The sequence below is a fragment of the Oryzias latipes genome, chromosome 21, assembly GCF_002234675.1.
Source record: "Oryzias latipes chromosome 21, ASM223467v1".
Taxonomy (NCBI): Eukaryota; Metazoa; Chordata; class Actinopteri; order Beloniformes; family Adrianichthyidae; genus Oryzias; species Oryzias latipes.
The window spans coordinates 9,564,168-9,590,687 of NC_019879.2; the positions used below are offsets into that span (position 1 = coordinate 9,564,168).

The 26,520-nt window shown below is 38.1% G+C and overlaps 3 protein-coding genes across 5 annotated transcripts; 1 reads left to right on the plus strand and 2 right to left on the minus strand.

Annotated features, from left to right (window-relative positions):
* Window positions 1-1,583: 1,583 nt before the first annotated feature.
* On the minus strand, window positions 1,584-4,134 carry c21hxorf21 (chromosome 21 CXorf21 homolog). The gene is made up of 2 exons (XM_004081574.3): window positions 4,030-4,134; window positions 1,584-3,149 (listed from the first exon to the last, which is right to left on the minus strand). The coding sequence occupies exon 2, from the start codon at window positions 3,145-3,147 to the stop codon at window positions 2,200-2,202; it is 948 nt and encodes a 315-aa protein (XP_004081622.3). The 5' UTR covers window positions 3,148-3,149; window positions 4,030-4,134; the 3' UTR covers window positions 1,584-2,199.
* Window positions 4,135-8,906: 4,772 nt separating this feature from the next.
* On the plus strand, window positions 8,907-12,678 carry LOC105356763. Its single transcript, XM_011489343.3, has 3 exons — window positions 8,907-9,625; window positions 9,699-9,843; window positions 11,264-12,678. The coding sequence occupies exons 1-3, from the start codon at window positions 9,224-9,226 to the stop codon at window positions 11,506-11,508; spliced, it is 792 nt and encodes a 263-aa protein (XP_011487645.1). The 5' UTR covers window positions 8,907-9,223; the 3' UTR covers window positions 11,509-12,678.
* Window positions 12,679-13,006: 328 nt separating this feature from the next.
* On the minus strand, window positions 13,007-26,431 carry rnaseh2b (ribonuclease H2 subunit B). 3 transcript variants are annotated; one of them, XM_023951001.1, is made up of 11 exons: window positions 26,185-26,430; window positions 25,873-25,941; window positions 24,032-24,139; window positions 18,960-19,036; window positions 15,452-15,557; window positions 15,314-15,378; window positions 15,136-15,241; window positions 14,872-14,950; window positions 14,749-14,794; window positions 13,389-13,466; window positions 13,007-13,164 (listed from the first exon to the last, which is right to left on the minus strand). In XM_023951001.1, the coding sequence occupies exons 1-11, from the start codon at window positions 26,246-26,248 to the stop codon at window positions 13,066-13,068; spliced, it is 897 nt and encodes a 298-aa protein (XP_023806769.1). In that variant the 5' UTR covers window positions 26,249-26,430; the 3' UTR covers window positions 13,007-13,065. The 3 variants fall into 3 exon arrangements, with proteins under 3 accessions (XP_023806769.1, XP_004081517.1, XP_011487648.1); XM_004081469.4 differs by having other exon boundaries at window positions 14,872-14,953; window positions 26,185-26,426; XM_011489346.3 differs by lacking the exon at window positions 13,389-13,466 and having other exon boundaries at window positions 14,872-14,953; window positions 26,185-26,431.
* Window positions 26,432-26,520: the final 89 nt, after the last annotated feature.

Sequence of the window (26,520 nt, forward strand, 5' to 3'; positions counted from 1 at the left end):
CCATGAATAGATGTGTCAAAAATTAAAAACAACAAGGTATGGAATAGTAAAGGAGTATTACCATGATAAAAATGCGTATTTATTTAAAGACCATTTAACTTTATACAGCATAGCAATTGTTTTTACTATTTTTGTTTTAAAATAGTTAGTGCAAGATTTCCAGGATAGATCATCATCAATAATTAAAATATTCAAAAACTCTTTTAATAGTCATTTGAAACAGACAACAAAAATATCAAATAGCTCCATTTTCTAATCAAAGTTCACACATGTTTTGATGTTCCAAATTCTACTGTATAGTTATCAAAGCTATCAAAAATTAGTTTTTTTAACTTCATTAAATGTGTATGTTTTTATGATTGTGCCTGCAAAAGCAAACACTAAACAGCAAACTTATCTCATTGCATCTTACGTTTTGCATTTTTTTTATAGTGCCTTTGAGCAAAATCCCTAAACAAACAAAAAAAAGGAAGAAAGAAAAAGCCCCCCGTCACATCCTCAGAAACTCACCAAAATCACCACGGACCTAATACCCGGTGAAAGTTAATTTTAGGCATAGTGAGTGAAACCCTCCCCAGAAGAATGATGACATCACAGCAGGAGAAACCGTCAAAAAAATGGGACCAACATTTCTTATGTGGCTCAAAATATAACAATTGTGGAACTTGGTGATGTTCCCATTTTACACAATAAAGGGTAAAAAAAAATTGGTTTTTTTAGCGATCTTCACAAAATTTCACGTTCACAAGCACAAGCTTAAGTCTACAACCACACCCAAGGTTTCGTTGACCTTCGACCTTGGGAAGAGGTCATCATCTTGAATTTTCAACAACAAAAATAATCACCTTTAGGATACCAGCTACAAATTGAAACTCCTCATAGGAATTTTAGTCTATCGCCTCCTAACTCCTCGAGCGTTATAAGGTGAAAAGATGCTGAATTTAGAAGTTGTCGATTTTGAACGGTGTTGGCATGGCGAGCTCGCAGCAGTGGCTTTCCCCTATTGCTCACACGTTTTTACCAAAAAATCTTGAAAGTTTAACGCTTGTGTTATCTTAGATGACCCCACCCTTACATTGACGTGTTATTCCTACCCTGACATAGGTGGATAAAGTTGGAAAGATTTCATGTAATCCATGGACACCAGTGAAGATCACAAATCATTGAAGGAAAAAGGTTCAGAACACTGTGTAGTGGGTCCAGATGACCCAACTCCCAATGTTAAAATGCCTAGGATAGCACAAGGGTTACTACATGAATCTTCAGCTCAAGCTCAACGAAATGATATGGCATATGACATGATAATATTAGGACTGTGGGAGTGGTTAGCAAAAAAAACGCAGTTGTTATGCTATCCCCCAGGTGACAAAAATTAAAATGGTTGCTATGGAGATAAAACAAACAGAAAAGCTGCCATTTTAAGAAAGAAAAAAAAACACTTTTATGGATTTGTCCCATCCAACTCTGACCAGGATGGCAGGGGCATAGGGGGAGGGATGGGGGGGGGGGGTTAGGAGAGGGTGGGGATGGTTGATTGCGAGCAATACAAGGACACTCACTGCATTAAATTAAGTCTGTATTAATGTTTCATTTGTCAAACAGTTGTATTTATTAATCTTCAGTCAGTTTTTTGGGGATTTATTTTGTAATACAATAGTATAAAAATATTTTCTTACAAATATTTTTAATATACTTGGTGTTATGACTCAAAAAATCCAGTAAATACTGACAGTGTTGATTGCTTCTAAGTTTTACTACTGATGTTTTTATTTCGTTAGACAGGAAAAAAAACTATTGGAGGACGGACACAATGTTCATTTTTTTCTCCACAAACTTTTTCAATTAAATTCTGATGTACATAGCTGACATAAATTAAATACATAGTCTGAAAGTGTGTTGTTGTTGTTCAGTCTAAACTACTGTTTTTATGTGAGCAAAAAGGAGAAGTATCAGCTTGTGTTTTCAGTTCCTTTGTAACGTTAGTTTCACAGAGAATTAAAAAAGTCCAGCACAAGTTTGAGTGTTAAAGGTAGTTATATCTTTACACCACACCCTCACAGTAACTGATTAATGTCTGCTCTCAGATTTTGATTTAAAAATCCTTTCAATAGATAATCAGAGTAAAAAATGCAGTCACATTTTGTTTTCTTGGAAGTTAAATGAAAGGGAGACTTGTTTGAGTGTTCCTTGACCCTGAGATTACTCCTCTTTTTTCTCTGCAAGCTGCTCTGCGGATGCTTCATTTGAAAACTGCAGAAAGGGAGTGCTGATCTCACTTGACTGCATGTCACCAGCCACCCTCAGCAAGCAGCTCAGGACCATGTCCTTGGCCAAGCCGGCCTCCAGGTTACCTTCCCGACTGAGCTGCAAGGTGATCTGGTCCAGGCTGGTCAGGACGAGCTCTGAGCCCAGAAGAGGGAAAATGTTGCCTGCTTCAGAGGCCAGAGTTCCTTGCCTCTCCACATTCTCCATGATGTATTGCTGGTACAGATCCAAGATCTTTTGCTCCAGGTAATGGTTTAGAAGGGAGTTAGAAAATGGCCCTTCATGTCCTTGAAACAAAACACTCCAATCTCGACCGCTTCCCTGTCGCCAACGATTTGAACCTTTTCTTAAAGGATGCAGTTGCCCAGCCTGGAGAGCTTGTCCGAGCAGAGAATCCTCCTCATCTGGGGGGACGTCACAAGACTGGAGGAAAGGGCGGACAGCCTGTGCTTCAGGACAGACTCGTAGCTCGCTTTGGTTGGCTGACAGAGGCAGCACCTGGTCTCCTCCAATGTGGAGGTCGCTGTAGTTTTTGCAGATGCTCTGACAAGAGGAAGGAACCAAGAACGGGGCTTCCCCACCCGAGCAAGCCTGGGCTGGGATCTCTATTTTTGGAGAGATCTGTCTCGCTATGAGGATCCCCTGGAGATCCAAGGACTGCAAAGGAGAAATGTACAACTCCAGTGAAGCTGTGCTGTCTGCGGCACCTGCTTGTACCAGGGAACTTTGAACAGTAGGTGGAGGGAGTCTGATGGGGGCAGGCACAGGGGTTGGTTCAGGTGGACCATGAGCACACTTCAAGGATGTCTGAAGAGCCGGTGGGTCATGCTCCTCAACCATGTCAAAGTACGTCATGCTCAGCAGTCGTCCTTCACACAGCATGGCTGCAGAAATGGCAAAGAAATTATCAGAATAAAACATTCAGACTGGGTTTATTTCCTAACCTGAAAAAAAGTGTTGGAAAGTGTCAAAGCTAGAAGGAAAGGAAAATGTTGATTGAAAATATGTTTTAGAACCATGTCGTTTCGAGAGAGGCCACCTGTCAATTAAATATTGTACTGCTTAATACACCATAAAAAACTGTTGAAAATTTTAGATGTTTAAAACCATTTGCGTCCTATTTGATATACACATTTCTGAGACCTCTATCTCAAAGCAGTATCAACATTTTTCTAAAAAAAACATTGTATATAACTTATTCCATATTTTCTGCCCTGTAGTTCATCATCATTCCACTAGGGGCAGTAGATGGGCTCATTTCAGATGGCAGCTTCTATGAAATCTCAATAACACTTTTGACAGGGAACGTTTTGCTAATTCTTCAAAACTTTATGGCGAGAATAACTCATCTATTGTTGTTCATTTTTAAATTACTACTTGTTGTATTGGAAGAATACAAAAATTGTTGATAATTAATTTGTCATAATCCAGTTACACCATGTTAAAAATGGGTTGAACAAATTTGAAAATGTGGGTACGGTAAATAAAGTCCTGAATTCATTTATTTTTGCATCTACCCAAAACTTAATAAATCACCCAACATTAACAGGTCTATCCAAAACTATAACTATAACTATCTTTATTTCGCAAGAACATATATTGTTTCTGGATTTTATCAAAGGGTTGAAAAAACATCTTAATTCCAACAAATTTGAATTTTCTGTCAAGTCTTTGATGTAGTGGGCTTTACATGTTTAATCAGTAAAAATAAAATAAGAATAATTAAAAATAATAATAATTCATAATTCTTTGTCCATGTCTTACCTTAAAAAAGAGTCACAATCTGGATTCACCGTATTATTCAATATTCTTTTAAAAACAAAAAATATTCAATGAATCTACAAAGAACAAGCCTGTATTATGGTTTCCACATTCTGAGTGCCTAGGACATCATCTTTGTTCATTTATTTTAAACCCCGCTTAGAGGAAGTGAGAAGGTTCTTTTCCTCAGGTTTCATGCTCTCTCTGCATCCTCAATATCACAGCTGCTCTGATCTGGACTCTACCCAAATTCTCTTATTCTAATTATATTGCATTGCAGGCTGATATGCTTTGAGAATTATCTACATTTTTTTACAGTGCAATCAACTTTATTTTTCTACACAAGGAGAATCTTACTAAATACATTAATAAATAGCCTGTGGAAAGAAACCACAGAGATTATTCAGAAGCCTGCACATGAATAGTATATCAGTGAATTGAAAGTAACAAGCATAAATTTCACTTTTTGTTCCCTTAATGGTGACCACTAATTCAGAATAGTTAAGAGGTTATGGGGAAATTTTTCTTTTTCATGCTCATTTTTTGTGCTGTCTAAAGCAGTTTTTTCATCATCTAAATTTCTTTGCAACACAGCTCCTTTGCCTTCCTCCTGTCAGGTTTTTGACAATACTACAGCACTGAGACTGTTATTACTAGAATGATTTATGAGTTACGTTTGAATGCAGATATAAAAAAAGTTAGTGTACATGCTACACATCATAGTACTCTAACACCTGGAGAACAGGGTGGGTATCTGTGGTCCTGTAAGAAACTGATTTGAAAAACTATAGGACAGGAAATTCCCCATGTTAACAACAGTAGCAGACAAGAATGAAGCGCGGAGTTCCCCAGGGTTCTGTCCTAAGACTGCTTCAATTGTTCGGTCACAATCTTTCACTATATTAGTTACTAAAAATTGGAAGACATGCAAATGACAGATATTTACATTATGTCACCAGGTAACCAGTGATTTGTACAGTAACTTGGTGAATGCAATGAGGAGATTAAAGACCCTCTCCAGTAAAAATTGTATTTTTGGTGTTTTTAACATGTTCTTATGGGATTTTTTTCCCCGATTCCGGTGGATATATATTAAGAAAATTAAACTCAAATAACCTTTCTAAGTATTTCTTTATTCATATCGATGTGTATTTATTTCATGTGTGCAATATTTCATTTCATGTGTACAGTACTCAAACTCATTTCATGTGTGCAATATTTATCTTTTTTTTACTGTACAGTCTTTGGTATTATTTATTTTTAATATTTATTAGAAAAGAGCTGCTGGAAACAATTTCATTGTGCACTGCACAATGACAATAAAAGATTCTGATCTGATTCTGATGTGAATCAGGAGCAGACGAAAAAGTGCTGTTTTGGAAAGTATTTGTTATGTAGAAATTACGCTGGGTAAGCCACAAGCTCCCTGCTCCGCTCCTTTCTGATGCATCCACTTGTGGACAACTAGATCCATCTACATCTTTGCTTTCCTTGTCCAAGCTGGTATCTGGCTCAAAACAGTGGAGCTGAATAGCCACAATATTATTGCTTATCATTGTTGTCGCACCAGTAACGTTGGGTTCCATTTAACCCATCACTCCGTTTACTCCATGCCACCAGTCAACAGTACTGCCCACAGCTCAGACATAAATTTCTAATGATCTACTGCTGCTCTGCAGAAATTATGTCCTAGAAGACGGCACAGTTCTTTTGTTTGTTTGTTTGTTTTTTCAAATAACGGCATATTCATAGTAAAAAGACCACTGGGAATGCTTTAAAAATAGATCAAAAGATGATCGGGGTGGGACTTCAATATGCCAACATTTTCTTCAATTACAAAAGTTTGATAACTCTCTTTGGACCCAAAAATAAATGAATATATGTTACCACAGAACTTTAATAAAATGATTTAAATCACTAGTAAGACCAGAAATTTGGTTGTGGTGATGGACAAAGACCTACCGGAAAATTAAAAAAACAAACATTTAGGTAACAGGATAATCTTACCATAATCTTAAAATCATGTCACGTTTAAAAAACTTTGACGTCCCAGCAGGACCTAACCAAATCCATGTATTTATCTTTAGTCTATTGTTGTAACATTGTCTATCTAAAAGTCAATTAGACTGAAGATTATCCAGAATTATGATATTAAATTCTCACCAAACCAAAAACATAGATAATATTGGTTCAGATTTGATAAGGTCTTTACTCTTGCTGCCTGTTTGTCAGAGATACCCAGAATGAAACTACAAAACCACTGAGGTCATCTGAGTCATTTCTTTAACAGTTTGCAGAGGTAACCCAGACAAGAAGAAGCTGCCTTTAGCTTCCATGCTCCATACTTCTGGAATAGACTTCCTGAAGGCCTCAGAAGAGCTAGAAGCCTTGTTTTTATTTAGTGCGGGTGAAAGAAGCTCCTGGGGATCTTCAGTCTGTGGTCGCCAGTGTACTAACCTACGCTCTGGTGTGCTGGGGGGGGAGCACCTCAAAGACAGACTTCTCCAGGCTGGAGAAGCTGATCAGGCGGGCTGGCTCTGTGGTTGGCACAAGGCTGGACCTTCTGGCTATTGTAGCAGAGAGAAGGACACTAAAAAAACTAACGGGTATCCTGGACAATGCCAGCCACCCTCTGCACACGACCATCAGTAGCCAGAGAAGCACCTTCAGCAAGAGGCTGCTCCTCCCAAGGTGCAGGACTAATAGACTGAGGAACTCCTTTGTCCCCCAGGCCATCAAACTCTTTAACCACCACTTAGGAGGGGGGAGGGGGACAGAAAAGGAAAGGGCCTGAATGACCTTTTTTTTTGGAATATGCTGTTTTTGCAGATATTTTAAATTGTTTCTTACTGTTCTAATCTTTCTAATTTTTCTAGTCACTGTGCTGCTTTTTCCTTTTTCCTTTTTCCTTTATGTATGTCAACCAGTGCTGTATGCGATGGAGATGTCAATTTCCAAGCGCGAACCTCCCAAATGGATAAATAAAGTTGTCTATCTATCTATCTATCTATCTATCTATCTATCTATCTATCTATCTATCTATCTATCTATCTATCTATCTATCTATCTATCTATCTATCTATCTATCTATCTATCTATCTATATAAGGAGCATCTGTTCCTAGCAACCTATAAAGTTTCTTCTTCGCTGTTTCTTTGTCTTTTATATTTTATTTCCTTCTAAAGTTTCATTTTAATAGACTTAAATAATTCCTTTAAAATGCTTTTTATCATCCTTATAAAACATTGACATTTTCTTGGATATGTATATAAAACATGTTTCTCCTGTACCTGTTTAAAACTGGAAGTTCATATTAAAGGTCAGCATGTGACCACAAAAAAATAGTTTTTTTAAATGTTAAATAAATAAAGCTATGTAAATAAATGTTTTTTTTTTTAATTCCTTCACTAGAAGTCTGTGGAGGACCGCAAGAGACAAATCGAAACAAATATGTACGCCATTAAATTATTAGATTGTCAATATTTAATAAAATTGTCATTAAATATATAAAATTGAACAACAATAAATAAATGTTCAAATATATGGGGCAATAAAATATTAAAATAGGCATTTAAAAGCTAATTTAAAGTTTTCAAGACATATTTAAATATTTCATGGTCAAATGTGGGTTGGTATGGAAGTCCTCAAGCGACAAATAGAAATAAATGTATACCCCATTAAATTATTAAATAAACATGTCATTAATTATTTAAAATTTTCATTCAATAAGTAAAATTAGAAATCACTAAACAAAATTGGAACTCAATAAATAAATATTTAAATATATATGGCATTAAAATATTAAGGTAGCTATTAAAAAGCACATGAAAACATTTTATGATATATTTAATTATTTTGTAATCAAGTAAAGGCTGAATATAACAAATTGAAATGAATATATTTAATATGAAATTCTTAAATAAATGTGTTCTTAATAATTTTTGAATTGAAATAAATAGTGCGTTCCAATGACGATCTGTTGTTCGCTGTTCCGTCTGCTCATACAGACCTGGGAAAAAAGGCTTTTGTCTTTTCTGTCCCCTACACATGGATCACTCTACAAAAAAATGGAAATTAAAATTTCTCATTCCTCTAAATATTTTTAAAGACAGGCTGGAACGGAGTACAAAGTCATTATTGACTGGACCTGTTATACATAAGCTTTCATTTTTATTTACTTTATGTTTTAAATGTTAACATTTTATTTGTAAATCTAATTTATTGTTTCCTCCTAGCCAGGACTCCTTGGTAAAAGAAAAATCTTTAAAAAAAAAATAAGAATTGAAAGTGGAAATCAATTAATAAATGTGTATTTATAAATGGCATTAAAATATTAAAATAGCCATTTAAAAGCACATTTAAATATTTCATGACATGTTTAATTATTTCACATATATTTAAAATTTATTTATTCATTTCCAATTTTTTTAGTTATAGAAAATAAATTATTTAAAAAAATTCAATTAGTCTCTTGCGGTCCTCCATAGAAGTCTGAAGGAACCTTTGAAATTAAAGAAAACAACAATCAGATCATAGCAGAAAAGGTGAAATGTGTCAAATGTGGTGAAACTTCTCAGGATGTATTTATAGTTTGGTGGGTTTTTCCAACATGAAAACCCCTCAAATTTATAACTGGCTTAGGTTCTACGCTGCTCTTTAAATTTCCCTAACACAACAGAAGGAAACCAGAGAGGAAGTGCTGCATTATTGAAACACAGGAAACTTAAGAAATAAGGCAACTTAATTTTAAACTCTATAAGTCTTCTAGTAACTTTTTTTTTAAGTTTAATCACTTGTACTTTTAAAAAATACGTTTTGCTAAGAATGTATTCATTTGACTTTTTTTTTTTTGCTTCAATTACTTAAATCCAAATATATTCTTGATGAAAGAATGTCCTTCACATGGAGTAAAACCAAGGGTTTCTTCTTATTTAAATGTACTTTGTCTCCTTAATTGCATATTTTTGCTTTGGATAATGCTGGGGTGTAGAGTTACTGTCTTCAGATGCATTAGTGTTGCTGAGCAACACAGGACAACACTGAGATCAGGTGTAGCATCTGTTTCAGACCCGCTTTGGCTTTTGAGGGCTAACACGTCTGCTTTGACAATTTCAGCAGTCTGGACAGCAATGATATGGAGATTCTTCTCACACTCGAGGCAGTCTGAGAGCAAACCATGAAAGAGACAGTTTGAAGAATGTTCAAGAAGATCAATAATGTGTTTCGTCCCAACCACCATGGGCACAGGGGCCAGGATGCTGGGGCCAAACAGGACTACCACAGCGCCTGCACGGTCAGACTGGTCCGCAGCACATCCATGTTGGTGGTGGGGGAGAAAAGATACACAGCCGAAGGTTCAACTTTAAAGAGGAGCAAAAGTACGGTGAGCATAGAGTCGACTCTGTATTACTATCAGAGACAGGAGGACCGGGTCTGGCTGTACTCTCAGAGTCAGAACTGCTTGGAGTACTTGGAGGCACTGGTGGCTCTGAGGAGGCAGTACAACAAGAGTGTGAGTGACCTCGAGAGCCAAGAGGCCAAATCTACTTTGTGTACAAAGAAGAAACAGGCACCTCCACCACCGCAGAAGGACCCACCTGTAAGGATAAAAGCAAATATTTAACAATTCTAGATAGTCACCAAAGTCCGACCTGTTCCATCTTTTACCACAGAAACCAGCAGCCAAACCCTCAACCCCTCTGGTTCCCAACGAGGAAGACACTCTGCAGTTCTTTGATGCAGTGATCGCCAGCTGTGACAAGGAACCTGTGCAAAAACCCTACAGGGATAATGGACATGCGGATGTGGATTTCATAGGTCAGTCTATTTTTTACCGATTCTGTGAGCTTCCTGTCTTAGGATAAAACAAAAATAGAATGCGATTTAGTTTTTTATTTAGTTTTTCTCAACAAGAAAGGCAGCTTTAGGGTTTGTTTTGTGATGGAAACACATTGAAATAAATCCTCGAGCAGCATGGCGCTATACCTGCCCCTATCCCTGACGCTCCCTTTTTACCTGCCTCTGCTCCTGCCGTCCTGTTCAGACTGCCCTTGACAAAAACAACCTTTTTTACAAAACATTTTTGTTGTTTTCATCTCCATAGCAACCGTTTTAGTTTTTGGATGCCTGGGGGTGACGAACATGTCTGTTAAATTTTTAGAAGAATTGGCGAAAGTAAACTTTTGGATTTCCTTGGCAACAGGATTTTTTGTTAACCATGCACACACTTCTAATACAAACATCTAGTATGTCACATAGAATTGTTCAGCTTGAGTCAAGGATTCATGTATAACATTTTTACAATGTTCTGGTAAATAATCTGCGAGCAACTGAGGAACGCCACTGTTGTGAGCTTGCCACATTAACGTCATTCAAACTTTACAAACCTGAAAACCAACATTTCTTCCCTAGTAGCTTCCAAATTATGCTGGAAATGTTAGGAAGAAATGAATCAAAATCTCCAGAAGTTTACATTTGTAGAAAGCAACAAAGCTGATTTTTTTTGTGTAAAATTTGAGATGGCGGCCTCTTTCGGAGGTCAACAGTCAACAAAACATAGTATACATAGTATACTAGTATAGTATACTATGTATACTATAGTATACATAGTAAACATAGTATAGTTGCCGATTTAACCATGTGTGTTCAATTTTTTAAAGATCGCTTGAACTAAAGGTTGTCTAAAGACTTTAGACAGCCTTTGATTTAGGATTAAAATAGGGTGATAGTACCAAAACCTTTCATACAACATGAAGTATGTTTACCTTATTTGAAATGTGTTTTTTCTGCTGTGTCTTTATTGTTTTTATAACTTCTTCTTTGTTGTCTAACACAGTTTAATAAAGTTTTCAAATTTACTGTTTAAATTGCAACATTTTTATTGCTTAATTCTTTGTCTTCTGAAATCTGATTTCATTTATTTGGTTTTTGATGCACTGGTGCCTTTTCTCAGATCTTTTAGTGTTTACTGAAATGTTATCTTCATATACGTTTTTCCATATGTTCAGCCTAATGATTAAAAACTGCATTAATTTAGGATTTTCTGTCCTCCCAGAATAATCTAGCAGCGCAGGAAATTGTTCATAGCACTAAAATTGCACAACCATTACACAGTTATCCCCATGGCATGAAACCACAATTGTTCTACTTTTAACTGACGGTTTTTTACATTCCACCTTAATTTAAAATTAGGTTTGCACCACTATGAGCCAAATTTTCCTTTGTATTCCTCTCACAGTGGCGTCGAGCTCGACTGAGCACGACCTTCACTCCAACTGGGTGTTGAAGGTCCCTCGAGTTGCAGATGGTTCCACACAGCCAGCAGTTAGAGACAGTGCCATTGAAAAAGTCCCAAAGAAGAAGAACCAGAGCGGATCTACAAGCAGCAGACTGCGTCTTCAGAGGAACCCCATCCACCTGCCCAAAGTGGTGGAGAGCGCCTTCCAGACGCTGCGCTTCAAGCCCAAACTAAAAAAGCAGTGAAGCTCGATGGGCATCTGAAACATAAGCCCCCGCCACAATGCTTGAACACTTCTTTGCTCAGGAGTTGTATTCAGCAAACTTCTTTGTGAACATTTAACATTTTACTTAAAGGAAAAGATTCAAAAAAATCACACTCTCAATGAGCAAAATGAGCTCGGATTTCCACTCTGGGACACAAATCCAGGACACAGAGACTCTGAAACATTTTTTTTTTACTTTTGTTTAACGCCTTTCTCTGCTGTGGCACAAGAACATAAAAGATATGGCCTTAGTTTTTACATTTTTTTGAACAAATTAACATTTTCACACTTGATTTCAGTCATGAACATTAGGATTTTAACAAGGACGGCATGAGGTTTGAAAATGCTGCACAAAGAAAAAAGAAAGGATGCTTCCAGTCAAAGGGCTTTTTGAGCTGAACAATTTAAGGGAAACGTTCAAAACTGTGGCAGCTCTGTAGTTCTGCCCGATTACAGTTAAAAGTTTTCAACCTGAGCGTCTCCTCTGCTTCAAAGTGTCAATGCCAACTGTAAAACACAAAAATGGCTTCCATTTAAGCGCTCAGCCCTTCGCACAAAAGGGTTTTATTCTACTGGCAGAATTCACGGCTTAACTGATCTGAGCGCCTCCGACTCCAGAGCCTCCATTACAACCAATCTTGCTTAATTTAATCAGAGTTCAACTTTAGAGTTTTGTTGCATTAACCTGAAGACCTCTGTGGCATCTGGCAATGCCGTTTGTGTTTAAACTCTTGTTTTTTAAGTGTAAGATGCATTAAAAAATGACTTTGAGCTCTTAACACTAACAGAAAAAAGAACTTTGTACTGAAGTGCACTTATGTCTTACTTTCAATCTATTTTCTCCTGTTTTTCCTCATGATTTCATTAAATGTAATTAAAATGCAAACCAAAGACAGTGTTTTTCCTTTCTACTCCCCCAGTGGAGGCTTTTCATTTTGCAGTACAGCATTCTGCACTTCAGGGCAGAGAAAGGAAGCCTCTTCGGTTAGGTAATGCTAAATCATTTGAGTTGTAGCCCAACTTTGACATAACAGCCAAATGAAATCCTGAGGAAAAACACAATTAAGCAGTCCAACTAAATATCAGATTTAAGGCCAGACTGTGACGAAAATTGTGCTTTTAACATGTTCATGTCCCAGAAAACACTGGTTTTATGAATGTCTGCTAAAAATGGCATCATTAATTAAAATACCACTGGGAACGCTTTTATCTTAAAAGATGATTGGACTGGGACTTTCAATTTAGTTTGAAATAAATGTTGGCGACAGACTGGCGACCAGTCCAGGGTATCCCTTGCCTACGCCCAAGTGGCCGGGATAGGCCCCGGCAACCCCCGTGACCCCGAAAGGGAAAAACGGTCAAGAAGATGAATGAATGAATGAATGAATGTTGGCGATTTACTCAAAAAAAAAAACAACAGTCAAAAATCAACTTTATGGATCCTTTAAGTATCACAAATAAAAAAACACCACAACAGAAATATTTCCTTTCTTTTATTACAAACAGCATGTACAAATTAAAAGGGAAGACAATTCCTTTATTTAGATTTTGGGCTGAAGAAGGATGACATCGACTTCATGCCGCTCTTGTCCACTTTGGCCAGAGTTTTCTGAGCGGCTGTCATCTTTTTGGGAGGCTTTAAAAAGAAAAGGAAAAAATACAAATAAAACAATTGGTAAAATATACGTAGCTTTTTTGAATTAGTCAGAAAAAAAAGTCATGTTTAGTAATAAACTGTAAATATTGTTTTTTTTAGAAAAAGTTTTGACCAAAAGCTTAAAGAAAGCAGTAAGCAGGCACAACTGAATCAGTATTTGTAAGATTTCCTTCATTCAATCAAACTGCTCCGCATTCACTCACTTTCCTTGCAAAGTCTGCACTGTTGAATTTGGTGTAGTCCTCTCCCGCCTCCACCGGTTTGTCTGAAAGTTTCCGTTTCTGCCAAATGAGGAAGTGAGACATGCTTTTCATGATAAAGAGCGCCACAGAGGCTACGTTCACACTGCAGGCTGAAACGACCCAATTCCGCTTTTTTTGCCCCTATGCGACGTGTATCTGATCTTTTCAAATGTGACCTAGGCCACTTGGGTATGTGGTTCTGAATCCGATACGTATCCGATCTTTTCAAATGCCACCACCGTCTAACTGGCCAGGCCACATGAATCCGACCCGTACGTCACTGATACGTTACAAACGTCATCATAAACATCAACCATGGCGGACGATGCTGCTGAGACCAGTCAGTGGAAGGGAAGCGAGGTCACCGATTGGATTCATATTTGGGGTGACAGCTCTATTCAGGCCAAACTCAAGGCTCTTATCGCAACCGGACGGTTTTTGAAAAAAATTTCCAGCGAAATGGCAGAGCGTGGTGTTGAACCTTTCCCGCCATGACTTCTTTTCCCTGTCCAACCGTGGTCAGAAGTGCGGGGGACAGAAAGCGGATCCTCCTTCGGGGTTCACTTCCTCGTTCGGACCTTAAGATTCTCAAGAGCGGGTTAATAAAGAGTCAATGGCATTTCTGCTGGGGGGAGCCTTCTTTTATTACCGTTCTCCTTCCTTCGTATCACACAACATGAATGCGCGCCCCCACTGCCCCCCCCCACTCATTCTCTACCTCGCTGCACACGCTCTTTTCCTCTCTCTTACACACACACACGCGCACACAGACACACACACACGCGGTCCCAGCACATACACATCCCCATTCCACAACAGTGGTTACAGACGATCCTGGCTCAAATGCCTTCTCAAAATGAGAAGATTGTAATTGTGCTGGCTCCTTTGTGAAAATAAATGTAATAATGCAAAAAGAGCTCCGCTGTTGACAACACTGTTGTTGACATCCATTTTTAACATTAGCTACTTCAGCAAACAACGAGTGACGCCATTCACGGTTGTGTACTCTTCTGTGCATGTGGGTCACTTCTGGGTCATTTCACGTTCACACAGGAGATCACAAAAGTTCGCATTTAATTGGAAATGTGAACGGCCTTGCAAAAAAAAAAATCGGATTTTTTCAAAAAAATTGGAATTGAGCATTGAGCCCTGCAGTGTGAACGTAGCCAGAGACAGGACTGCATGAACCTCAAGCTGCAGCCCAAAGCACCACCATTTCAAAGCGCAAGCAGGCAGACGGGGATTGTCCCTATGAGGCCTGCAGCAATGTTAGAGCAGCATGCAGAGCAAAACCAGCAACACTTACTACACACCATCATACCTTAGCTGGAGGCTCCGCCTCCTTTGGACTTGTGAGCTCAGGTAACCTAAAGTGCAACAACAAACATGTTCAGCGTTAAAACACATTTGTTACCGACGGTGATGTTTAAAATGCTTCTTTTACCCCAAATGCTTGAGGAGGGCTTTGCTCAGCGCTTCACTAATGTACTCTGATATCAGGCCATGAGCGTAGCGTAGATAGTCTTCTGTCCAACAAAAAAAGAAACAAATACATTTTCATCCTGAAAAATCCTTCATGCTCTCAACTTTTTTGCTGAGAGCTAAAAAAAAAAAGTTTTTCTTTCATGATTTGAAAGGTTCACACTTCTACTGCCATCTACTGGTGAAAATCCACACAGATTAGAAAGGAGAACTGAAGGGGAGATACCTTCTCGGCCCTCAGACTCTGACTTGATTCTGATATATGTTGTGGATTTAACTCCTTCTCCCACAGAGACATTTTTCGTCTTCAGAGCCGCTGCTGTTCTCTCCACCTTCAACAGAAAAGGATGCTCATTTTCCACTTAGATTTCCAAACACTGAGGGTCCCGTGTCTGACTCTTCACCTTTTTCTTTAACCAGTTCATGGTCCTCTCTTGGCTGTATCGGTGAAACTTTAAGCCCCCCACCTCTTAAATGACAAAAACAACATTTTGTGAGGTGTGTGGCATAAACCTGAGTCGCAGCAACAATACAAACTTCACCTTTCTCTTCTGCAATGTGGAGAAAAGAACACGAGCAGCTGAGAAGCCTGGAGCAAGCAGGGAAGTCTTCATCTTTAACAACTTGATCCACCGGCTGAAACTTGCCCTGAGGAATTATAATAAAGGATTCAATCGTTTGTATCCACCTGCAGCACAGCAGCACACACACACACGAGACGCATCGAGCTGAAAATACATCAAATTCATCCCAATTTCACAAAAGGATTTATTTTTTAACTGAAAATATTCATTTTAAAATCTAAATCACATATCAGCAATTTCTCATTTTATCCTGGAAAATTAACTGATTTTAAGTTTGATGTGCTGCAGATTTCCAAACAGCTCAAATATTTGTTCTCTCAATTTAAGATCAGATTCAACTTTATTGCCACTGTCTGTGTTCTGAATAAAATAAACAAAATAGCATAAAGCAGGACACTTGTATATCTGAGCAATATACAAAGATATTTCTGTAAGTTTTGTGGAATCCAGACAGACGATGTGACGTTGTGACATACTGCAGGTACGTATGGTTGGGTTAAAAAGTATGTTTTATTTAAAACTCTTCCAACACGCTTGTGGCATTTCTATTAGGATGGAGGACATATAGAGACAAAATTAACCCATAAGAACCCAGACCCATTTTTTTCTTAAAAATAAAATGTGTATTTTACCACAAACCAAGCGGACCATAGAATCCATTTCTGATATTTTTCTGTTGCACCGCTGTCACCATGGGCTCTCATGTGCTAAGATTAAAATTGCTTTTATGAGTATATTTTTTAATTTAATTCAATTCAAACAACTTTTTTTATCTCTGAGGTGTAATTAATCAAATCCCTGTATTTCTCCGGGGAGGGGGAGGGGGCGGGGTTGCTCCATACTAACATTCCCACCCACACCTCAAAGGTGAATTTCTACTGAAGTACTGCCGCTCTAAAAAACAACAAAGTTTTTGGATTTTGGCAGAAAAAACCCGGCATAATCATGATTTTAAAAAAAATAGATGAAAAGATGATCGGAGTGGGTCTTCAAACTAAAGGCTGATTTCACACTGGAAGGTCTCAGTTTAGCACAGAAATTACTACATAAATGTCACAGTTGGACTCATCTGAGCAGGAAGCACTTCTTTACTTAACTGTTTTAGAACAGTCTGCTGTAGATGAATTTTGGCCCACATGACAACAGTGACTCTGAACTACAATCAAATGTGGCTTCCTTTTTGCTCGATAGTGATTTAGTGGACTAGAGCTACCATTTTTTCTAATTTCTTGCTTTTTTAACCATTTGTTTGCCCTGTTTGAGTTATTTTAAAGGTCTTTAACATGGATTATATTTGAAATATGCTTCTTTTGAGGATAAAAAAGTGAAATAATTTTGCTTCAAAATTCTTGGATTTTTTTGCGTTTGTCATTTTAACCCTTGTGCTATCCTAGATGACCCCACCCTTACATTGACGTGTTATTTCTACCATGACAAAGGTGGATAAAGATGGAAAGATTTCATGTAATCCATGGACACCAGTGAAGATCACAAATCATTGAAGGAAAAAGGTTCAGAGCACTGTCTAGTGGGTCTAGATGACCCAACTCCCAATGTTAAAGTGCCTAGGACAGCACAAGGGTTAAAGTCTTGTTGGTTTTACATATTCTTATAAGAAATTGTAACAAAAATCCACCAAATTTTTGGTAAATTTGTATTTTTCCAAAATAAAGATCTTCTTTTTTTTAATAAGCAAAGGACAATTAGATCAATGGGATATATTTTTTGTTTTCATTAACAAAAGTCTAAACATCTTAAAAGTATCAGGGTTTTTAAATAATTAATCATAAAAATGTACAAAATATTCAGAATTTTCAAACTGGGTGTTTCGGCAATAGTGTTCCCTCGCTATATCGCGGTTCCTCTTTCGCAGCCTCGCCATTTTTTTCAGTGTCGTTTTGCATGCATTTTTCTCTCTCACTCTCTATGGTGCACTGTGATCTGCATCCTGATTGGCTGTTGACCTCATCAATCAATCTCTGTGGAATCTTGTCTTTTCTTTATAAAAAACTCAGAGTTACTCAAAACCAACAGCATCAAAGTGATTTTTGTTTTTTTTGCTTTGGAGACAAATATAACTTGAAGAACCAAAACAAGAAAAGGATCAGTCACTTAAATTATTAATTAGAGGGAAAGTGGACAATAGACTGAACACAGCAGACTGTAATTCTCCAGGAAGCTTCAGTGTCTGCAGATCTGCTGTGGGCAGTCGAACTGTTGGGGAAGCGACATCAGAGCAGGTGGTAAAAGAGGCTGAAGGAGGCTGGTTCCGCTCTGGGTTCTGCTTTGGAGCCACTAGAGCTGATAGGAAAACTCCATCCTCTTTATACCAGTAACAACAGACAGTTTTCAGTCAGAGACTTCTTCAGATTTGGAACAACAATGTTTGTGTCAGACAATCCTTTCTGCCCACGGTCATCTCACCTGACAGACCATGACTCGAAAGAACATGACCTAAATTGGTTACAAGAATCTCTCCTTCCCTCAGGTCTTGGTAAAAAATAAAATTCAACTGTGGTTTGCATGCGTATATTCAAAAAGCCGAGGGCGAGTTCCTTAAATCCGTCCTTTGGTCAGATTAGACCAAACTCCAGCCGTTCCAGCACACAGCTGCTTTTGGACCAAAGGAAAAGCCTTCACCCTTCAACACAGTTCCCACAGTGATGCTGCAGGGCTGTTTGGCTGTTTCAGGCACAGGGGACCTTGTTTGGGTTCAGAAGATCAAGAACAAAAGAGAAGCACGCCGCTGTTTTGAGGAATAATGTAAAGAAATCTCCTGACAATCTGATTTAAGGTCACAGCTGAGTCTTCCAGCAACACACGCACACAAAACCGTTCTTTAAATTGGTCCAAAATGTTTTGAAGGCCACCATTATCAAGTTCCTGGAGAGAGCTTCCAGGAGCAGAATCTGAGGAGGGAGCTCAAGGTTAATGTTTGTGCTCGGAAACCAAACAGTCTGGACACGCTTGAACAATTTCCCATGGAAGAATGGGACAAGATCCCTGAGGAGAACCCTTTCAAAACATGAATTCTATGTGTTCACATGTCAAACTGTTGGTTGGAATTAAATACATTGATAAAATGTCTTCATAGCTTCCCTCAATAACATCAGTTTTTGTGATATTCTGATACTATTTCACCATTTCTCTGTTACTTTTATTGTTCATTAAGTTGTAAAGTGGATATTTTTAAACTCCAAAAGGCTCAAATGTCCCACCTTTGCTGTGTTACATCTATCTTCAGTCACTCATTACAAAATCAATGAAAAAAACTAAATCAAAAGTCACAAATTCAGCATAATTCATCAGTTCCTGAACTCTTGAATTTGCTACAGTGAAGTTATGATAATTGTCTTGAAGGACAAAACCAAAGGTATAGGTTAATAAACAGGTGAGGAATTTGAAAAGTGTTTTTTTTCTGGAAAGAGTGTTAAACTCAGCAAGAACTCACGCGACGGCTTCTTACCTCTCTGCCAGATTTCATCAAATACGGTAAAATCAGAAAAAGAGGATCCATTGGTGTCACAAAGACAAGTCGCCCATCTGTAGGATGCAAAAAAAAAAACTCACATGACGAAGGCACAGGGAAAAATACTAAATTAAAGGACAAAAAGAGAGGACACAAAAGCACTTTTCTTAAAAACGTATTCAAATCGGCTTTTCTTTATTTTTTCCAGCTACATGCCAGAGAGAACGTAGCATCGGGTTGGCAGTGTGAGGGGCTGCAAGCTAGCAGGGGAGAGTATAAACAGAGAGCTCTCAGCAACAGGGGGGGGGGGGGGGGGGGGTTTGCTCAGCATCAATCAGCTGAAATTCAAATTTTTAATGAACTCCTCCTGCTCTGCAGAAACTATGTCCTAGAAAACGACACAGGTTTTTTTTAATTTTGGCTAAAAACTTCATAATCTTGATTAAAAGACCACTGAAAACGCTTCTACAATAGATCAAAGGATGATCTGAGCGGGTCTTTACAGGACAAAAAAGCATTTCTCCCAGCCTGCAAAGTCAACGCTGTTGTTTTCTCTTGAGGCCTAATACATGTTCTTTGTCCTACAATACTTAAAATAAACACATTATTTCAGATATTCTGCAAGAGGAGCAATGAACCTCACTGATCCTCTCGTAGATGAGACAAGAATGAAGTTTCAACTATTTTGGGGGGAAATTTGAACACAGCACAGCCAAAGTACTGTAAAGGAAGAATCAAATAAGAAAAATGCTGAAAATAACAAAAACATTACAAAATCAATAAAAAAAAAGGATTCAAAAATAAGGTTTAAAGTTCAAGATTTCAAATAAAGAGAAGCTTCAATTCCTCATCTCCGCCCGCTGATGGATGGACAGTGAGAGCACATGTGGATCTTTCAAAGTTGACGGCAAATTCAACTCTTTTCTGCTCCTCTTTGTAGATGTTCATTCATCCAGGTTAATGCCATTAAAGTAGAAGGTAAAAAACTATCAATTGGACTTGATTCACTTTTATTATCGGCTCTATTATACTGGATTCTGCAGTACACCTCCAGCTGAAGGACACGAACCATTCATTTGATGTCGATATCTTAGTCAGAGACAAAAGATGGTTTGAGCAAAATGTAATAAAAGCCTCTTTTTAACCTGAAACATCTAAAATAATCCAACTACCATTTTCACACAGCCGTATCTAAGATTTGTCCATTTAAATGTAGTGGTTGTTTATAATGGTTGCTGTCTTTAAATCCATCACACCTGAGGTGATGCAGTAGAGATGCTTGAACTTGGCCTGAAGCAAAAGGGGCGTGGCCAGAAGAAGCCTCGTTTCAGAGCTTCTATTTACTTTCTGTTGTTAAACTTTTAAAAAGTACGGCTTCATTTAGATGGAACTGCATAGGTTATTTTGTGTGATGTAAAAAATGCTTTTCAAGGCACAGAAAGTCCTCTGAAAAAAAAACAATGTTTTGATTATTTCAAAGCAAACGCCCTAAAGTTCTACAGAATTGACAGATACTTGTGGAGCAGAATTTGGCCACAAGGTGTCAGTCTAACAGAAGTTAGAAAATGAGACGAGCTCGGCTGAAAAAGTATTTATCCGTCACAGGTGAGAGACATCTGTAAGGATACTCATAACAAAACATCAACTGTAAGACAGAATGTAAAAAAAAAAGAATCAAGGAAACCACACTGGTTGCTTGTTTGTTTTTGTGTAACAGTGAAGAAAATAAGTGTTTCTCCAACAAATAATCAAGAAGCTTTAATTTAATTTAAGAAGCTTTTCTATCCTCTGCATGTTAAAGTCGCCTGTTTGAACCGGTTATGAGCATAACACCTGTCCATACCCTTGAACAGTCAGACTGCATCACCATCACCAAAGAGCTTTCAAAAGACACCAAGGACAAAAGATTGTACTCCGGAACAAGACTGGAATGAACTAATCTACAAAAGGCAAACAGCTTGAAGAGAAGAGGTCGACTGTTGGAGCAATTATGTACGCAGAGCTCAAGACCCGACCTAAAAACTTGCTAGCGACGCGCGATCACTTCCTAACGCGGAAGCCTGAAATTCTGGTTTGCACTAAGATGGCAGCAACACTTCCACAGAGCATCTTTAACATGTTTCTTAAAGGAATTAGACCTATGTTGATGGTTGAAGAGGATGGTTTTATAGACATGATTGGGCTGCTGCACCCTGGCTACCACCTACCGGTAAGTCATTATTGCAAACGAATGGAGGAAAAATTATTGTAGAATTATTTTACTGTTTACTAATTTACACTAATTGCAATACAGTGATCCCTCGCTATAACACGGTTTACTTTTCACGGTTTCGCTACTTCACGGATTTGCATTGTGCATTGTGTTCTGCATTCTGATTGGCTAAAGAGTCACTCCGCTTCTTCTCTACCTGTGCGTCAATAACGTTGCAGTTTTACATGTACACGTACGTAAATCAGCGTGCCAAATTTACAACACGAACCTGCAAATCATCTTGCAATTTCGAGTATCTCTAAAACCCATAGAAAAAAGATCGACAACAACTGTCTATCACTATGTTCCTCTCCCGAACAAACACAGCTGCACCGCGGGGTTCAAAAGGAGAAAACACTGCTGAGCGCAGTCAGATTGCAGCGGCTCAGGAGCTGTGAAATACACCTGAGTCACTATTATCATCAATGTGAACAGAAGGCTTCAAATAGTATTTGTCCCACTGTACTTTGTATTTGTTTTTCATTATTTTAAATTTTCTCCCGTTTAATTCAATTACTCTCGGGTCGCGGTGGGCGGGGATTATCTCCGCGATTTGAAGCCTTATGTTCACATTGATGATTAATATTATTATTTGACAGTACAGTACAGAAGTTATTTGTTGAAAAGAAAACTTTTCTAAAGTACTTTTATTTGTGAAACAAATGCTTGAGCCTGTAAAATGGTTTGTTCTTTCTTTACATTGTATAATAAGAGTATTTAATTGTATAATACTTGTTAAAAAATATAGAGGTTTCTACTTCACGGATTTTGCCTATCACGGGTTCTTTTTGGAACGGAACCCCCGCGAAAAACAAGGGTTTACTGTACAGTAAAACCCATGTTCATAGAAACATGTTTTGCTTACTATTTACTATGGGAGGTTTAGTCAATGATTTAGTGTAGGGATCAGGAACTCTATATCTTGCGAGCCAATTATGGCTTTTTTTGCGCTAGCATATAGCTAACCTGGGGCTTTAAACATTTGATCTTTTAAAGGGTTACATTGAAATTCATAAACTATACATGTTAAATTTCAATTTCTGTGAATGCACCATATGTCATGCATGTGCAGTACCAATATAAGACGCGAACCTTCACAGACTGATTACCAGCATTATCACCGTTTGTTTAAAATAATGTAAAAAAATTGCACATTACTTAACGTAAACAATAATCGCTGACTAATCAACGAATCGAAAAAAACAATAATTGACTGACTACTGAAATAATCGTTAGTGACAGCCCTGATTGAGGATGAAACATGGTTTGATCTTCTTGCATGACGATCATCCCAAACAAATATTCTGTTTTCTGACTTTGAATTATTACCATCTGGACGACGCTTCAGAGCAGCCAAACATAAAACCAACACATAGAAGAGCACGTTGCTTCCATCAGCCATAACACTGCTGAGCAAGCTGTTAATGGGCTATAACAGGGGTCGGCAACCTGCACCCCTCAAAGAGCCATTTGGATCAGTTTCCCACAGAAATGAAAGCACAGGGAGCCGCAACAGTAGGGTTGTTAGGAAAAATTATTTTGCCGATATATCGCGATAATTTATTTGGCGATACTTGTATTGATTCCAAGTGCTGTCAGGATATTCATTTAATTGTTTATTTGAATTATGAGCGTAATGTTTCCTTTGATATTTTTTCCATTTTCCAAAACCTTGAATAGACTTTTCTGTCTGTCAAACACCAGAGTTAAGATGAGTGAGATGGTGGAAACAGATTCACTTTGATCCAGACTCCTGTCTATTTATTATTATTTTTCTTTCAATCCAGTAAACCCAATAAAGTATATTAACTTTATGGATGACAACTTCTTTTTATTTGGAAGCAGCTGTTAGTTTGTTGTGGGTCTGGAATCATAAGCAGCGAGTCTAAGCCCCGCCCCCCGCCTCTCTACCTGTTCACACCTCTGCAGCTCCAAGTCGTTTCCCCCGCATGCAAATGAGAAATGGGTGGTTTTAGTCTAGGAATTAAAAATTGCTTTTATTTTTGGGCACTCATGTGCCCCATACGAGATCGCCACTGACTGTCTTTCCAGAAAAACTTTCCATCCCATAACAGCCTCTGGTCGGCGTTCACAGCTGTGGACACGCCCCCTGCGCGTGCTCATGCTGCTCTCTTCCTCCTGTCCGCTTGCACTACCCGACGGTGTTAAAGGCACCACGGCAATCTGAGAACATGATAGTTATTTTACAAAACCACAGAGAGCCGCAGCACAGGGAGGAAGGAGCCGCATGCAGCTCCGGAGACGCCAGTTGCCGACCCCTGATCTAGAGCAAGTGACTCTGGTTGTTATTTTTGTGGCAGTTGTCTTATTGTGCATGTTTATTCTGTTGTCTTCTTGTGGGCTCCTCAGTCCAAGACAAATTTCCCTCACGGGACAATAAAGTTTAAATTGATTGATATTGATTGACAAAGCAGTGGCAATGTAAAATAAATGTCAAGGTTTTGGAGTGATCTAGTCAGTGTCTGGACCTCCACATAATGAGGAATCTCTGGTAACGTCTGTCCCTTACAACCAGGGTTACATTACAAAGTATTGAAGTGAACTTTTGTCATTAATTTTATCCACCATTACACAGATTAGTTCTTTAAAAAAATCCTACAATGTGATTTCCTGGATTCTTCATTTTTAAATACTGTCTCACAGTTGTAGTGTTTTTACGATGAACTCTTCTGGTTAGTGGGAACAACTTAAAGAATCAGTGACAAATACTTTCTCCCTACTGTCTTAAACAATGTTCACATCCACAGGGGGTCCATCAGTCCAATCCAGATGACTAAGATGGGGAAATGAGACATACCTCTCTGCACAGCCTCTCCAACAAACCAGGAGTGGAATTCTTCTTCAAATGCTTTGACCTCATACAGCCACTCATCACCACTTCCCAGCAAATACAGAGACGCTCCATCTGCAGAGGCAAAAAACAAGGAACAGTGTTATTTCCACTTCAGCTAAAACAAAACGATTCATGCAGGAACAGAGTATGTTCTTGACACATTTCTTGTGATATTTGTGTTTATTTTGAAAATCTTGACAACTGGTCGGAGCCACAAACCATTTTTCCTCTTGAGCACTGAAAGTTTGGATCATTGCTTTAAAAAAAGTGGTCAAAGGGTAATTTTTCTAAAATGGCGAACTCCAGTAATTTACCTTAAGCACAAAAACAAGGTTTAAAAATGTAAAGGAGATTTCTTTATTAAATTACACACCCATTTTATTGAAATGCTATGCTAACACATTGCCTGTATGATTTATTGACCTAAAACAAAAAGGCTGATGTGAGTTAGAGAGACCAGCAAGGCTCTTTTTTTAAGGATGGAAACATTTTTTTTAGAATCACAATCGTCGTCTCCTTCAGATCAAATGTGTAAGAAGTTGGTTGCTTATACCAAATAAGAATCCATTACAACAGGACTGCTCATTCCTGGTCCTGGAGATCTACCACCCTGCCTGTTTTCCAGCTCTCCCTGCACTGCTTACTGCTGATTACCTGGACCAGGTGTGTTCATTGAATCAGAATGTGGAGACACCTGATGGAGCTAATCAGCAGCTAGCAGGACTTGGACATCTGGAAAACAGTCATGGTGGTAGATCTCGAGAACCAGGAATGAGCAGCCCTGCATTATAACAAGTATGTTTTTAATACTGATTGATTTCCTTTTGTTTTACTCATTTTGTACTGCTTCTACACTTGGCTGTGGATCCTGCCTCGGGCTCGTCTGGCGCCCCCAGCCATCCCACAACTTCATCTGGATGAAGCTCGTCTGCTGGACTTTAAATATGTAGTTTTAGAGATAGATAAATTAATTCTTCTCTATGAGTTCTGGTACATCGCCTGTCCGTCCTGGGGGAGGATCCCTCCTTCATGTGGACACCCCCTGAGGTTTCTTCGTTTTTCCCGGATTCCAGGGTTTTTCTTTTTTAGTTTTTCCTTACCGCAAAGGAGGGTCAGTTTAGTTCAAGTTTAGTATTCTCCTATTGAATTCTATGCATCTATGATCCTTTTGATCATATGTTCACTTTACAATTACCGGTACGAGGCCCATTGAAATATTGAATTGAAATTGAATTGAATTATCAAACACAAAATAAAAGTTTAATTTAAAAAAATAGCGTTCTCAAAAAAGGAGTGGGGGGGGGGGTTGTATTAAATTAATTCCCACCCCCATTCTTACTTTATTTTATGCAAATATTTTTACACATTAAACATGATTCACATAAAACATAAAAGAATGAAAGAAAAAGGTACCAAAACAACTTTACAAAGTCTTGATTGTCCATAAATCGTCCCATTAGGCTGCTTAATTTCGAACTTCCAAAACTTTCAGGGTTTTTCTTTTTTTATTGCATTAAGTTTTTACTCATTTTGATACCTTTCTCCATGTTATTGCATGGCCTATGGACGAAGAAATATATAATCATTCAACCAAATAAATATTTAAACAATCTTGTGTGTATATATATATATATATATATATATATATATATATATATATATATATATATATATATATATATATTACATTTTGCTACAAACATGATGGAACACTGAATATTTACTGCTGTAGAGCTGTATGCTGGTCGATGTTCTAAAAACAAAGTTTACCGTATTATTATATACAAAAAAATCAAAGTTTAAACCTGTGGAGGGGTTCCTCAGTCTCAGGAAAACCGGATCGCTGCCGTGCTTGTTTTTGTCTGTGACAGAGTCTGTCAATAAAGAATAAATAGCTTTAAAAAAAACTTTATTAAACACTACAAAAATAATTCCATTTATCTGCGAGGTTTAGCACCACAATGATTGAAGTTTGCTGTGACAAACCCTCCAATACATGTACACATGTATGATTAAACCTCAGAACAAACATGTACTTCCATAATGCGTCAGAGTGTAATACTTTCAGAGTCGGAGAGCAGAATTAGCATCACTCGCAGTGCGTCGCCTCATCGTACCTGGAGCGATAACAACCCAACCGCTTCTCTCTGTGTTTGGCGTTCGCTTCTTTTTGGTAGTCATGTTGTTTCGTTGAACTAAGCGGGACAAATTATGTTGCTTCGTTTCAAACCGAGGCCCTAAATGTGTGATGTCATAGACTCAGCAACGGCCTACAAAACAGCATGTAGCAGCTTCTTTTCGCCTAACAACATGAGCGAGCTCAGAAAAAGGCGCGTGTCTGTGAGTCCACTTCCGTCATCTGACTCAGGAAAACCCATTAAAGCAATAAAGACTCCGACGGGTTAACTTTTCTAAACAATGATAAAGTCTAAACATGTATTTTATATATTTCG